Source organism: Pantherophis guttatus, chromosome 1 (assembly GCF_059756535.1).
Source record: "Pantherophis guttatus breed Tessera chromosome 1, ASM5975653v1, whole genome shotgun sequence".
NCBI lineage: Eukaryota > Metazoa > Chordata > Lepidosauria > Squamata > Colubridae > Pantherophis > Pantherophis guttatus.
This window is the reverse complement of record NC_142063.1, coordinates 269,482,011-269,497,581: the sequence shown is the minus strand read 5'-3', so window position 1 is coordinate 269,497,581 and position 15,571 is coordinate 269,482,011. Positions and strand designations below refer to the sequence as shown.

General features: G+C 38.1%; 1 protein-coding gene across 1 annotated transcript in view; it reads right to left on the bottom strand.

Annotated features, from left to right (window-relative positions):
* IGF2R (insulin like growth factor 2 receptor) overlaps window positions 1–15,571 on the bottom strand; it is an 84,615-nt gene that overhangs the window by 22,946 nt on the left and 46,098 nt on the right. The window contains exons 25-33 of the mRNA XM_034428528.3: window positions 14,391–14,569; window positions 11,557–11,644; window positions 9,558–9,776; window positions 8,557–8,690; window positions 6,687–6,784; window positions 5,634–5,770; window positions 3,956–4,146; window positions 3,241–3,367; window positions 941–1,066 (exon numbers count right to left, since the gene is read on the bottom strand). Coding sequence (XP_034284419.2) covers window positions 941–1,066; window positions 3,241–3,367; window positions 3,956–4,146; window positions 5,634–5,770; window positions 6,687–6,784; window positions 8,557–8,690; window positions 9,558–9,776; window positions 11,557–11,644; window positions 14,391–14,569 — 1,299 coding nt within the window. The remainder of the gene's footprint in view (window positions 1–940; window positions 1,067–3,240; window positions 3,368–3,955; window positions 4,147–5,633; window positions 5,771–6,686; window positions 6,785–8,556; window positions 8,691–9,557; window positions 9,777–11,556; window positions 11,645–14,390; window positions 14,570–15,571) is intronic.

The following is a 15,571-nucleotide window of genomic DNA, read 5'->3' as shown; positions in this document are numbered from 1 at the left end:
TGATATGCAGTGAATATGCACCTTTTTCCTCCACCTATCTTGTATCTCATTATGTTAACAATATAGCAAGTGGCTGTTTAAATAAATATGGCATAATGGACTTCAGTGCACACTTGTAAAATATAACATGCATATGCACTCCAATAAGCATTTTACTGCTACCCCAGGTAAATTATGGAAACTAAGAAATCTGAGCCGTGTAGCAGGTTTTACAGTTATCTATTTTTTTAAGTTACAGATAGATCACAATTAGAGCAAGTTTGAATAGTGCAAAATTTGATTTAGCATAGTTTATAAACTGATACCAAGCCTCCTTTAATGTAAGTCAGCATTCAATTAGTGCAAGGCTGCATATATACAGTTGAGGCTCGTGCATACACAGCCACAGTTGGGGTTTTAGAAGCTAATGGTCTTTTGTGCAAAATGGAGAAAAGGAAAGTTCAGTTTGAAGAACTGCAGCAGCATACAGAAGATATCATATATACTTTGGATGTGGGTTTAACCTTTTTTACTTTTATACAGTATTCTATTAATAAACATATAAACATTATGTTGCATTTTAAAACTGCCTATTTCCATTGAGCTGGAACCAATTACCCTACTTCCCATAGAAAAATCTCTTTGAATAATGTGAATTCAAATAATGTGACCATTTGTGGAATTCATTAATGCACTAATTGAGACCTACCTGCACAGATTGTATGAATAGCTGATAAACTGGATATCCGGGGAAGGAAGGAAAAGCTTACCCCAGGAGAAGAGCACATATTGTTATCCAGATACTGTCCTACATTTTTATTGAAATGTACTTTACTACATTACTACTGTTGCGTCACATATCAATGATAACATAGGCTTAAGAAAACAAAGTATCACAACAATCTCTTTCCATCCTATGAACCTGGGTTCAATATCAGCATCTCAGCAAGTCAAAATTTACCAATGCCTCCACCACATGAAGTGTTGGGTTCATCACACACACTCAACTGGAACATTCTTTGGTTCCCAAAATCAGAGAGAGTGTAGCCAGCCTGTCTCTTTAAAGGATTAAGGTCAAAGAGATGACCTGAAAGAAAACAGAGGAGGGAGAAAAAAAAGAAATATTACTATGGAAAACACATTTTTATTAAAACAATCAAGATGCTGAATAAGCTGACTCCAGTAGAAGGACATCAAAAATTCAAAACCAGTATAAAAGTCATTCATTCAGGGCTTTTGACATATTATTTATAAAAATAATACAGTATATCAATATATACCCACAGAATTTTAACATGAGCCATAAACATAAGTGCATATGGTATGATGGTTTGCATCTCAGTATAACCATAAGGTCCATAGAATGAGACCCAAAGCCTTCCTGTTACTGTGGTCAAACAAGAGATAAAAATTTAATATAATAACGGTTATGGCTTTTATTCTGTACCAGTGGATATAGAAGGTCATGATGACAGTTAGGACTGAAATTTCCATCACAAAGCGATCCAGTTTTAAAGCATGATGTCACATGACTGCATCACTTAGTGATGGCAATCCCAGCAGTCCCCACTGCTGTGGTTAAACAAGGACCAATGGAAAGAGGCAAGAATCAAGGCAAGCAGGTCAAGACCTTTGATGGGCCAGGTGATATGTATGCCTATGATGGGCCAGGTGGGCATCATGGATGGGCACTAAGGAGTGTGAGCAAGCACTATAGGGTATTATGTGGGCAGGTGTCAGAAAAAAATGGCAAGAGTTGGGAACAACTTGCTTTAGTGACTTGCAACCTCCTGACAGCTTCCCCATTCTCCTTGCTTGTGGGAAAATTACAAATGGGGGTCACATAGCCCAGGGGTATCAAACTTGCATCGTCACGGAGGCATCACGTGACGTATCACGACTTGTTTCCCATTTGCTAAACTGCGCATGGGCGTTGCCAGAGCGGCGCATCCGAGCTGCGAGTTTCACCATCCTGACATAGCCGCAGGATGCTGCAAATGTTGCAATTGTGAATGACTGTATTGCCCTTTTCTTCTATGCAAGCTTCCTTTGAAATTATATGGTGTGCATATTTTCCTGCAATCAGATACAATAGCAAATATTTCCAAGGTTTTGTGTGTGTGTGTGTGTGTGTGTGTGTGTGTGTGTGTGAGAGAGAGAGAGAGAGAGAGAGAGAGAGGGAGGGAGGGAGGGAGGGAGGGAGGGAGGGAGGGAGAGAGAGAGAGAGAGATCAATGAACATTTAAATGTGTAATTGCTGGAACTTAGATCCCTTTGCTTCACTCTGAGACAGCAGTAGCTGTAATGCAGTGCAAGTAGCTTCAAGGAAGTATTTTAATTTATAAAGCACACATCTGAAGATTTTGCACAGCTGTAATCAATTCATTACTTGAAGAAAAAAATGACTTGGGGAAAAAAATACCATTACCATAAAAGGAATGAGGAATGGGGAACATTCATCTCAATCAAGTTAAAAGGAAAAGGCTTTAATATATAAAAAAATAATAACAAGGCAGTAATCCACTTCATTAAAAGAGAATATTGATTAATATGTGTATTGTTGTCATAAATCAGTCAAACGCTAGTTCTAAAATATTCTCAACTAAACACTACAGAACAAAATATATAGGGAAAGGAAAGCAGCATTTACCAAATATGGAGAGAAAGTGGAACTAAGAAATACCAAGAGGCATATGGGTATATAGACCAGAGGGCAACTTACTTGCTGGTAAAGATGAGGAATATGGGGATTATGCTAACAAAATTACAGGACAGAAAAAAGTATAATTTTTCTAAATGGGAAGGTAACAAGTCTAATTCTGTAAAAAAGCACTTGCTTCCTTTTGGATTTCTTAACCTTTTGTCTATCTTTGTCAATGAATGTTGTCAGAGCTTTCTATGGGTCTCAATGAACCTCTCCCAAATTTATTAATGCAACCAACATGCAATATGCCAAAAAGAAAACAAATCACCTCACTAGATTCAGTAACTAATTGTTCTATCTTTGGCTGTAACAACTGCAACCAAACACTTTTGGTACTTAGTGATCAAGATTTTGTGTGACTACATGGGAATTATGGCCCATTCCTTCAGGGCAAACTGCTTCAGTTCAGTTAACATTTGAAAAAACATTGAGCATTTTCTAGCATGAACTGCTTGTTCCATATCCTGAGACATTTCTATGGCATTAGATGTCAACTCCAGTCCTCTTTTCTACTTACTTATTACATTTAGTCAACCCGCATTTAGAGAAAAATATTACCTGTACGAGGGTTAGACACAGTGCAATTATTGTGCATATTGCTTTTCAGAGGACATGCAGCAGCTGTATACCACATAAAATTATATTCACAATCCATATGGGCTGTTACCAATTCTGGATTGGAATTCTGGCAGATAAAAAAAGGAGAATATGAGTACATGCAAAGCTGATAGACAATGGTTTTCTCAGTATTCAAGAAACAACATTTCCACTTAGAAAAATAATGAAAACATGGCAAGCTGGGATCAGTTCATCTTTTTTCAGCGGTCACATAAAAATTGTGACTAATATTAACTGGATAATGCTAATGAATTTACATTTCAAGACAGGCATGGAGATGATCTCCACATACTCTGAAGCATTATTACATCAGTATAACCAACGTCAGGAATTTTGGAAGCACTGGTCTAAATTTCTGGAAGATACCAGTTTGCCTATTATTACTTATAAGAGTTTTTTGAAGCAGAAAACTTCTTTTTGTTTTTTTTCTTACAGTCAATACTGGTTATCTGTTATCTTGCTACTATACCCAAATAGCTGTAGCTAAATAACTGTTTCCTCCTAAGAAATGAAAAGATGAATTTTATTCCATGTAGAGGCAAATTTATGAAAATGAGATCCAAATAAGAATTAGGATTCTAATTCTATGACCATTATTTTCATAGGAGCCTATGAAATGTTTTCATCAAGCCCTCAATAAATGAAACATACTTACATCTTTCTTTTCATCACATTTGAAATGGATGATTGCAGATTTCTTCCGGATATGGTCTTCACACTTCTCACCATTTATATATTTAAGAACAAAAACACCATTTTCCCATCTCAGCCCCTCAGCCACTTCACCTAAGCTTATATACTTAGAACCATTCATTAGGCAGGCTGCAGCATCTGGGGGACAAAAATCTAAATTTGGAACAACAACAAAAAAAACCCAGTAAGAAAACAAAAGTAATTTAGTATGGATAAATATATACACACAGAAAGGGTACATTAAAGAAATGGCATTTTTTTAAAAAAAAAATCTGGATCTGGCAAAAAAATAAAGGTTACTTCAAGATGAGACAATCCTTTTTATAGATAAGATGTTATATAGATGAAATCATTGCTCAGGGACTGTTTGCAATTACGGAGAACCCTTCAAAATTTACTTATGACCTGGTTCCATTGCAGCGTCCTGGTGGTCATTTGCTCTTACAACCAACTATAGGGACACTGCAGCATTCCCCACCCACCCACTCACCCATCTATTTCCCTGGCTTGCCCAATTCTGATCTGATACATCATCACATCTGAATGGTAAGTAGTTGGCCAATCAATTTAAACAAAGGAATGTCTTTTTCAGAATCTTCATGGCTACTGTACCAAATGCTATGTGATGTATTTCTTGACTGCTTGTTCCTTTACTGTTGATGGCTGAACCTAAAGGCAGAAGTTATCCACCATATCAGTATCTTTATTACTAATTTTAAAGCTGGTTGTTCTATCTGTTGGCATTTATTGTTCTATCTTTATGTTTAATTTAATCACTTTTTTCTCTTAGCTTTTTAACTTTTATTACTAGAGCTTATAAATCCTTTGCATTTTCAGTTATCAAGGCAATGTCATCAGCATAGTGCAAGCTAGTGATGTTTCTTCATCCTGTTTTAAAACCATGTTTTTCTTTTTCCATTCCAACTTCCCTTAATACATACTCAGCATAATCCTCGAGTTACACCAGTGATTTGGACCAGAATTTAGATCGCTAAGTGACGCAGTCAGAAAATGCAATGTCACATGACTACATCAAATAGCAACAGCAATCCTGCTAGCCCCCCCCCCCCCCCATTGCCATCATTAGCCAAGGACCCACCATATCCAAGCCATTCTAGGCTTGGTCCTTTCCCAGACCTAAGCCTCAATTTTTCCAAGATAAGGGAATGACTTCCCTTCAACTATTCCCATTTTTCCCATCTTTGCCCTTCTGGCTTTCCTGCACTGTGCCTTGTGGTACAGTAAAGAGCCCCAGGGCCACTCAACTCAGGGGTTTCTTGGGGCATCACGACTCAGGGAGCATCAGCTGCTCCAGCAACCTGGCACAAAGTTGCAGCCATCCCATCCCAGTCTCAGCTGCCCAAGTCCTAGCTTGATCCAATAGCGTGGCACCAAGCTTACAGTCTGCTGGCGACTATTTCATTGTCCAGATTTGTATAACTGATAATGAAATTTTATTCATTAACACAGATAGGAATTTACCAGCAGATAGATGGCAAATCAGGCATAAAAGGCTAGATTTAACTTGAGCAAAATGACTCACCACAAAGATACTGAATTATTTTGTTCAGAATCTGGTGGCACATTCAACCTCCTATAAAACGTCTGAGTAAATAGCATACACTTCCCCCAATTCTTACCAGCTCCAACATGAGGTACTAATGATCTACAAACATTGATGTAGTATTTCTGTGAAGAGCTAGTCTTTGAAATAGCCTCCCAGTTTTTCTTTTGTTGGGTCAGAGGAGAGAGATCATAGGAATAGCCAGCACTATCTCTACAAAACAAGAAAAAAACATTTAATGATAACTGAACAGAGTAAATATATTCAAGATGTAGACAACTTTTATTACAAAAATCCAAGTGAAATATTCAAAACAATCGTATTTACATAAATTTTGAATGTATGCACAATTCTTTTGAATTCCTCTCTAACCGCATAAAGCAATTCTAATGCACTACTGACATCCAATGTTGTCCATCATCCAAACTGCACACTGGAGCATTAGGGCTAAAATAGACTGCGATCCAAAGCCCAAGATTTGTCCCCAGTTTCTTGGCAAGCACAGCTGCCTGCAGGAGAAAATTGGGAAATTTGGAAAATTGAGCCATGATGGCGCAGCAGTTAGAATGCATTACTGCAGGCTACTTCTGCTGACTGCCAGCTGACTGCAATTTGGCAGTTTGAATCTCACCAGGCTCAAGGTTGATTCAGCCTTCCATCCTTCCAAGGTGGGTAAAATGGGGATCCAAATTGTTGGGGTCAATATGCTGACTCTGTAAACCACTTAGAGAGGGCTGTAAAGCACTGTGAAGCGGTATATAAGTCTTATTGCTATTGCTATTGCTATTAATCTTAGCCTACAACTCTGACAGGCATATTGGAATATTGCAAGAAAAGACTTAAACATATACTAGCATTTGTCTCTATTTTTCAATATTTGTAATTATTGTAATATTGTAATATTAAAGTAATTAATTACTTTAATTAATTCCTCTTTTGTTTGAGTTAGACCACACAATTTTACCTTGACAGCACTCAAATGCTGCTCATGTACAAGTAAGGCTACAGTTACAGAAGAGGAAAACTCATGTTCTCAGAATGTCACAGCAAATCTTATATCTGGTATGGATTAAGCAATAGATCAATAAAACAGAAAATCCTAAAAACACTCTGGGGAAAGACAACTTACTTATAGGAGCATTCAACAGATTTGGCAGGTGGGCAGGCAAAAGGAGTGTGCCATTCAAACATATAGGTGCAATCTTCGGTTTCCTTCAGAAATACTGGCTATGGAAACAGATAAAAAAAAAACTATTGCATATTCTAGAGTCTAGACCACATCAGCATCACAGCTAAAAATATTAAATCATGGATGGAAATTTGGAAGTGGATCCTCAAGCTCTTTTGCACAAGGGAGTAATTCCAAGACTGAAGAGTGGAAGAAAGAAGGCAAGGCCAGAAACATGGGCTGGACTCTTCCCACTGTAAACCTAGAAAGTCTTAGCAATCTATCATCAAACGAACCAATCCTTTGACAGAGCCTCTGTTCTGACCCATCTCCCCAAACACGACAAACCGTCTGAAGTTAACTCAAAAGATTCCTTTATTAGGAGCGCCAGCAGCCCTGGCAAATAGTTTCTCTCTCAATGCAGGCTAACAAGTCTGTCCAGCCAGAAGATGAATAGTTGTCTGCCACAACTATTCATCTCCGCCCCCTACCTTTTATCCCCAGAGCTAAGGTGGGGCTTCACAAACAGCGGTGGCTCTTCCTTCCCAAGGATTGGGCCACGGATTTCCACTACTCTCCTCTTCTCTGCCTTCCACGCATCTGTGTGTCAGGCACTGGACCCAGCTGTTCCTCCTCTTCCTCATTAGCCACCTCCAGACCTAGGGGCTGTTGACTCTCCATCTGAGGGCTGAGGGCTGATGGCTCTGCCTCTGCCTCTCTCTCTCTGCCAGCTCCATTCCCTCTTTCCCCTTGGAACTCTCAGGTTGCCTTGATGCTGACACTGACTCCCATGCCTTCTCCTCCTCTTCTGATTCAACTGCTGGAGGGGCCGGCGGCCGACAGGCCACAACAGCCTCTTCCTTTAAAATAGGCATCTCGAACGTTTCGGCTTGCCTGGTCCATATTGAGTGAAGACGAATTAAATTGAGTCACATATAAATATATAGTTAATATATATACAAACACACATAAGGGTAAAAGTTTATGATCTTGTGGGGCTGCGTTGCTAGCTGTGGCCCGAGGGCTGCAGGTTGGAGATGCCTGCTTTAAGCTATTGCAATTTCAACCTTTTTTTTATTTCCATGCCATTTATCAGGCTTTCTTCAATAAAAGAATCAGAACATATATAAATGACAGCCACTGCAGCACAAAATTAATGAAAAAGAAATGACAGTGACATGGCAAGAATTTATATATCTTATTTATTTATTTTAATTAGATTTATATGCCGCTCTATCTCCATAGGACTCAGGGAGGCTCACAACAATTAAGATATACAATCTCAATCCAAGTAAGAAACATGTTAAAATACATATTAAACGCATATTAAATACATTAAAAATCAAAACCCCATCAGTCCAGTCTTATGTCCTTCAAGCAGGGTAATTCTTTAAGAGAAGCACTGCACAGGACAAAGCAATGAATAGGGTTAGGGTTAGGGTTAGGGTTAGGGTTAGGGTTAGGGTTAGGGTTAGGGTTAGGCCTGGACAAAAGCTACATATGATTTTCTTTAAACTTAACTAAAATAAAAATTAATTAAATGGTGAAATTACATATATTTAATATTTTTCCTTCTGACACAATGCAAAAAAGGGATTGTCCTTGATCATTAGCAGCTTCATTTGCATCTGAGGACTCAGTATATACCTTTGTCCTTAATAAACATGTTATCTAATAGGCAGTTCTCGGGATTATGCAACTCTAATCTCTCACTGCATTTAATTTTTGTATGGTTGATCTATACAGACCTTCTTTCTCTTTCCAAGTTTAGACAACTGCCAAGCCACATTTAATTATTCTGGAACAGACTAAAGTCCCCAAGGCCCCTTACCTGCAAATTAGGATTAGGATCACAGTAGAAAAATATGGCTGTTGATCTGTTAAACACCTTGTGACATATGTCCCCACCAGTGTAGTTTATCTTAAGCAATCCATTTTCATATGTCAGTTTTTCAGTCTGCAAACCTAGTTACAGAAATGTATATGACAAAATATTAAGAGAAACCTATTGAAAATGTATTAAAGTTTTAAGCATATGTGTGCAGAGAGAGAATGAGCTGTCCTTATCTGGAAGAAGATTCTTAGAGTTGTATCAAAAAAACTAACATAGTTATGTTTCTGGGAGAAGAGAATGGAAGCTTAACAATTCAGTTTTAATCACAGCATACAATACCCTACTAAAACTTCCAATGCTAGTCTTTACATTAAGTTGAGCAGTCACGCAAACTATTTCCTGCATATCATTTGTTCAAGACCCATCCCTGCAACAAGGGAGTACCCACATGGAGAGGTTTTATTTATTCCACGTCTATAGCCATCCATATCTCAATGACTCTGGGGGGGCCCTTACAATGTGGATGGCATCCCATTGCCTGTTCTGCTGCAGAGCATCCAGGCATCCTGCCTGTGGTCTAATTACCTTTACTTTATCACACAAAAAGAGAATGGAAATTATTTAGTGGCATAAGATGTAAAGATAAAAATTAGCAAATAAAAGTGTACCTAAGATACATAAACTGACAAGTATATGCATTTATATACTGTATATATAGATTTGCATGTTTATAAAAATGTACAGAAATTAAGAAGTCCACAGTGCTTTCAGATGAATTTAAAATTCTGTGAGGGTACAGGGGGAAAGGACATTAACAATCAGCAGCAAAGAATTTCATATTAGTTGGCCTATTGTAATCACACGGAATTATTAGCACACCCAGAGGACTGCTGGCTCAAGTTAGCTAGAGTAATATCACTAATGGAGATTCAAGAAAAGTTCTATGATGACATTTGTTTGGATAACAAATCAAGGCAACAATCTGAGAATGACCTTACCTGCTATTTTTTTAGCACGTGGGTCTTGTTTTTTAATTTGACATGATGACACAACATCTTCATTGTTGCTTGATTGTTTGCAAAGCCCTGTTCTTAATCCATCACAAATTCTAAAGTAGTAGTCATATTCTTCGGTGCTGACTTTAATGTCATTCCCACGAAGTGGTGACAAGTTATATACATAACTATATCTTGGATCTTTCACTTGACAGTTCTCACCTTAAAAAAAAAAAAACCAAAGCCACACGGGAAAAAATTATGATCTAATGCTGTAGAATGACATACAGTTATCACTTAACTTTCTTTCAGCAAATTAAACAGAAATTCCAGTGTACAAATTTTTGTAAAGCAAATTGACTATCATTAAAACTGCTTTCACAGTAATAGATTATCCAATGCAAGTATCAAAAGCAAAAAAAAAAAAGCCACAAAGAAATATGGAGCCAAGGTGGCACAGCGGTTTGAATGCAGAATTGTAGGCTGCCTCTGTGCCCACAGCCTGGAGTTTGACCCTAAGGTTGACTCAGCCCTCCATTCTTCCAAGACTGAATGAGGATGCAGATTGTTGGGGGCAGTATATGCTGACTATTGTAAACCACTTAGAGAGAGAGATTTAAGTACTATTCCTATATAGCTGAACCATTCTAGGTATGATGCAGGTTGTCTGAATTAAACTTGGAACAGCTTGATTGTTCCGGGTTTTTGAGCACAAAAAACAGGCAGGTCTTATGACGCAAGTTATGAGGTAAGGCTGATGCATCCTGCCCCACTTTCTCTGTTTCATACAACTTCCTTTCCAATACCTTCCCTTAATGACTACTCTTGTTTTTTCCTTCATCTCCTCACTCTGAAACTATATGGCCAAGGGGTATCACTAAAAAGCAAACTAAAGAATATACAAGATGTAACAAATGACTCCACACTTCTAAAGAGAATTAAAAATTAAACATTTTATGTATTTTATTTTTCTTCACAAATCCTTCCTTTTTCCTATATATTTTACAGTATATAATTAAAAATATTAAAACTAACAGTACAGACAATTTTTAGTTACACAATACTTCTGTTCCAAAAACACCTGAATCACCTGTTTTCTGAATATATTACATGCATATCACAAACATACAAAAAGTAAGGCAATCTCTTCTGGTCCAAAGCCTATCTCTGGTTTATAACAAATACTGAAGGCTCCAATTCCAAAAAGTAAAAGGTAGAGTTAGGTCAATAACAACTTTTTATTTAATTTACATTAAATTAAAAAATAGTTAATATTAGCAGCTGTAACGATAACAATTTTGGAGTTGGAATGTATATGCATAATCATAATGCTCCTATATGACATATTTGGAAGTTAAGACTTCTGTTATACACAAATTAGAAAAGAACTGACAGGACATTAAAGTTCAAGATAATACCTGCCTTTCAACTGGCATATTAAATATAAACCAGTGGTGAAATCTAAAATTTGTTACTACCGGTTCTGTGGAGGTGGTTTGGTGAGGGGGGGTAATGTGACTGTGTGGGCATGGCCTTTTTTTTTTTTTTTACTTTTAAAACCATTTTTTCTACAACCTCTTCAGTGAAGAGGTTGTAAAAAAATGCTTTCAAAAGGCTCTGACGATCCCAGCTGAGTTGCCTGATCGGCAGAGGCTTTTTTCCTTTTAAAAGCCTTTGATGAACCCAGCTGAGCTGCGTAATCATAAGAGGCTTTTTTTTTTTTTTTTTACTTTTAAAAGCATTTTTTCAGCTGAAAAGGTTGTAGGAAAAATGCTTTTAAAAGTTAAAAAAAAAAGCCTCTGATGATTGTGCGGCTCAGTTGGGCATGGAGGGGGAGAGGGCAGGGATTTTTGCTACCGGTTCTCCAAATCATCTGCCTCCATTGCTACCAGATCGGGCGATCCGGTCCGAACCGGGAGCATTTCATCCCTGATATAAACGTATTCACAAGTTTTAGATATACAGATTGAAGAACAAAACTCTTTTAAGTGCACATACTTACCTTCTGCTCTGTGCACAGGGCAAGCTGCTAGTGTTCTCCAGAGAAACACAAACTCACAGTCCTTTTCATATTGAAACACTGGTGATCCCTTAAACATAAAGATGAATGGTTTGACAGGTTTCATGCATTCATGAATGAACTTCTGATTCTCCTATATGCTACTAAATCACCATTTTCTGATTCATTGGCAATCCATTCTATTCAAATTTCATTTGTAAAAACAAAAACAAAAACCTGAAAACCTGAGAATTTCATTTTTGACCTATCACTTTACAACCCAACAGGAGAACCAATCAGTATTGCCACATAACAGATATAATCTATGTTGTGGGACAATGTGTTTTTTTTTTTTTTTTAATTTGATTTATATGCCGCCCTTCTCCGGAGACTCAGGGCGGCTTACAATGCGTTAAGCAATAGCCTTCATCCTTTTGTATATTTATACAAAGTCAGCTTATTGCCCCCACAAACTGGGTCCTCATTTCACCTACCTTAGAAAGGATGGAAGGCTGAGTCAACCTTGAGCCTTGGAGAGATTCGAACCAGCAGAAATTGCAGGCAGCTGTGTTAATTACAGGGTGCACTAAACCCCTGTACTATCAAGGCTCTTTAGCTTTATCCCCATTTTAAATATGTTCGCAGCAGAATCACAGTAATGATTGTGGGGGAGGTGACATGATTCTCAATTTGCAGACATTTCATCACATACTGGCTGTTTTTGTAACCTATGGAAGCAGCCTTTGTTCTCATAATACACTGGCTTCTTTAGAGTATTGATAGAGTATATTTATTTATCAAATTTGGAGACTGCCCATCTTACTCACACAGTAATTCTGGTTGTTCTACAATTAAAACATAAAAAAACCATATAAATATTTTGGTCCCATAGGGGGTAGTTAAAATAGGAATAAAATAATAAAAGTTAAAAAGAGGGGGAGGTCCTTCAAGGCCTTGGTACTACAGTGGTTTAAAGCACCCTGTTATTAACACAGCTGCCTGCAATTTACTGCTGGTTCGAATCTCTCCAAGGCTCAAGGTTGACTCAGCCTTCCATCCTTTCTAAGGTAGGTTAAATGAGGACCCAGTTTGTGGGGGCAATAAGCTGACTTTGTATAAATATACAAAAGTATGAAGGCTATTGCTTAACGCACTGTAAGCCGCCCTGAGTCTCTGGAGAAGGGCGGCATATAAATCAAATTAAAAAAAAAAAAAAAAGGCGCTAACCCATCCCAAGTGGATCTGTGAGCCCGAAATGAGTCAGCAGAGCTAGGTTTTCAAACACATATCTAAACACCTACGGTATCTATCTACTGTCTACATTGTCTCTACCAATCTTTCCTATATTGTTTTTCTTCATTCTTCCCTCTGCCTCTGTTAGCTTAGCTCCAACTTCATTCAAATGCACAATAAACAATAATAATTAAGCAAGTGATTTGAATTGCAACTCTTCTCCATACTGCCTCTGTAGATCACACCATCAAGTTTTGGTGCAGGGAGGGAGGGAGGGAAGGCTAAGACGCTGAACTGTCAGGCAAGTCATCAGACTTAACTTAAAGCTTTTTAAGCCTAAATGAATAAACTTCCCATCAACCTATATTGGTCACATCCCCTGAGGCTCTCTCTGAAGTGGAAAAATGGAAATGAATGTTCAAATTGAGCAGTATGTATTGCTCAATGTGAAATAGTCATTTTTAAATAATGAGAAAAAACAGAGCCTTTTATTTTATTTTTACTTAAAATTTAGTGTCCTATTTTAGTGTCCTTCCTATTTAGATTTCAAATAGGAAGCATCCATTGATTAGTTCTTCTAAATTTATTTTTACATCTTTAGAAGCAGAAGGAAGTTTGTGAAGCTATTCCACCCAAATCAACTACACACAATCATATGACACAGGTACAGTATGTTATTACTTTTGGAGTCCCTGATTCTCTTCAGGTGTAGAGGAAGGTGGGGGAAGGATGTTAAAGACTGCTCTAACGGAGCCATGACAGTATCCCAAGAAACCATCTGGGAAAGGGATAATGTGCAGCTGTACACTCAAGTTTCTTCCAACCAAAGCCTTTGAGGTTAGAAAAAATGAAGTCTTGAAAAATGCACCTATGCACAATTATTTGATATATATTTTTAAAGGAACAGAATTCCTAAGCTTCATGACACACTAGGATAAAGAATGCTGCAACAATACAAACAAGTTGGAAAAAGATATGAATAACAGATATAATTCCAGCCTGCAAGGTTTCAAAAAGCAATCGTGTTATGGCATCTAGATACTAGACCAGTGATGGCAAACCTTTTCAGCACAGAATGCCGAAAAGGGAGCGCACATGAATGCACACTGCACAGAGTGCCAAAAAGGAAGCACATCAGGGCAGTGACCAGGAAGAGGAGCTGCCCAGGGGGCATGCGTGTGCTGGATAAAGTACTTTCGGTTTCAACTAGCAAGTCTTCCGGTTACTGCCGTGCATGCGCCAATCAGCTGGCCGGGGCGCATGCTCATGCTGGAAAATGGAAGACGAACTCTTCCGGTTTCTGGCACTGCCACACTCACAAGGGCCGGCTCATTGTCACCTGCGCATGCATGCCAGAAACCTGGAAGAGGAATGGGCGATGCCGCACGTGCCAGGCAATATGGCTCTGCATGGCACTTTGGGCACGCGTGCCATAGGTTCGCCATCACGGTACTAGATTTTGCATATACAGTACATAATGTTTTTCAAACCTGGCAAGTTTAAGATGTATAGATTTCAACTCAGTAGGCTGGCTTTGGAATTCTGGGATACCACACATCTTAAAGTTGCCAAGTTTGAAAAAAACTGCCCAAACATGAACTTACCATAGCTTGATCACACTGGAAAATTATCCGGGTTGAGTACTGTAGTTTATCTTTGCATATGTCTCCACTTAAATACACAATAGTAAGGGATCCATCGGTGGCAGCCTGAGGACTTATTTGAATGACACCAAGATTTTGGCTTTTATCAGCATATTTCACACAAGCTCCCAGTATGCCAGCTGTAGCCAAAAGACACATTTCAAAATAGATGTTTATGTTTTCCAAAAAGGGTTGCATTCATTCTTTTTAAGAAGGGCTCACAGTAATTTAACATTATTTTCTCCTTTTCTTAAGTTAATCATATCTGAACTGATGATGGGCTAGTTAAATATAAACGCTATATGACTTTGCTGATATACAAGGATTTTTCTTTACTTCCCTTATTTTTACAGTTGTCTTTTTGTTAAAAAAAATTAAAATTGGTTTAAAACTATTATTTCTATCTTTACCTTACCCAAGCATCGAGCTGATAATTGCTATTCTCCCCAATTATAATATACATTCCAACATTAGAATTCAAGCTGACAAAGATAGAAGAATAAAAGCCAGCTTAAAAGGCTTTTAGAAAAAGTTCAGTCAATTTTTTAAATCATTTGAAGGTCCTTAAACAAATAAACTATTGACAGGTTTACATAAGAAATGTGGCGAAACTGTTTATTTAGCTTTGATTAATATGATTGGCAAATGAAGTCACCACAATGTTGGGAAAGATGAAAGAAAAGAGAAAAAGAGAAGGACCAACAGCCATGGCGAATGGATTCAGTTAAAGCAGGGGTGTCAAACTTGCGTCGTCACAGCTGCGTCACGTGATATATCGGGACTTTCCCCCCCTTTGCTAAACCAGGCATGGGTGTGGCCAACGCGTGACACATCCGGCCCATGGACCGCGAGTTTGACAGCCCTGAGTTAAGGTGATGACGAGTGCACCATCAGAAGACATGAAAGACCAGGTTAGGGATAAATCATCATGGAGAAAATTTATCTATGTAATCACTTAAGAATTGACAGTGACTTGATGGTATATAATCAATCAATCAATTCAATTCAATAAAGCGTAACAAAATTACAACTGGGGAGAAGCTTGCAGCTCATGAATAACCGGATGCAGATTCCTGATTCAATCTATTGCCTGAACCTTATCCCTGTAGTCTGTTCAACCATGTCTGCTCATTTGGATTCTA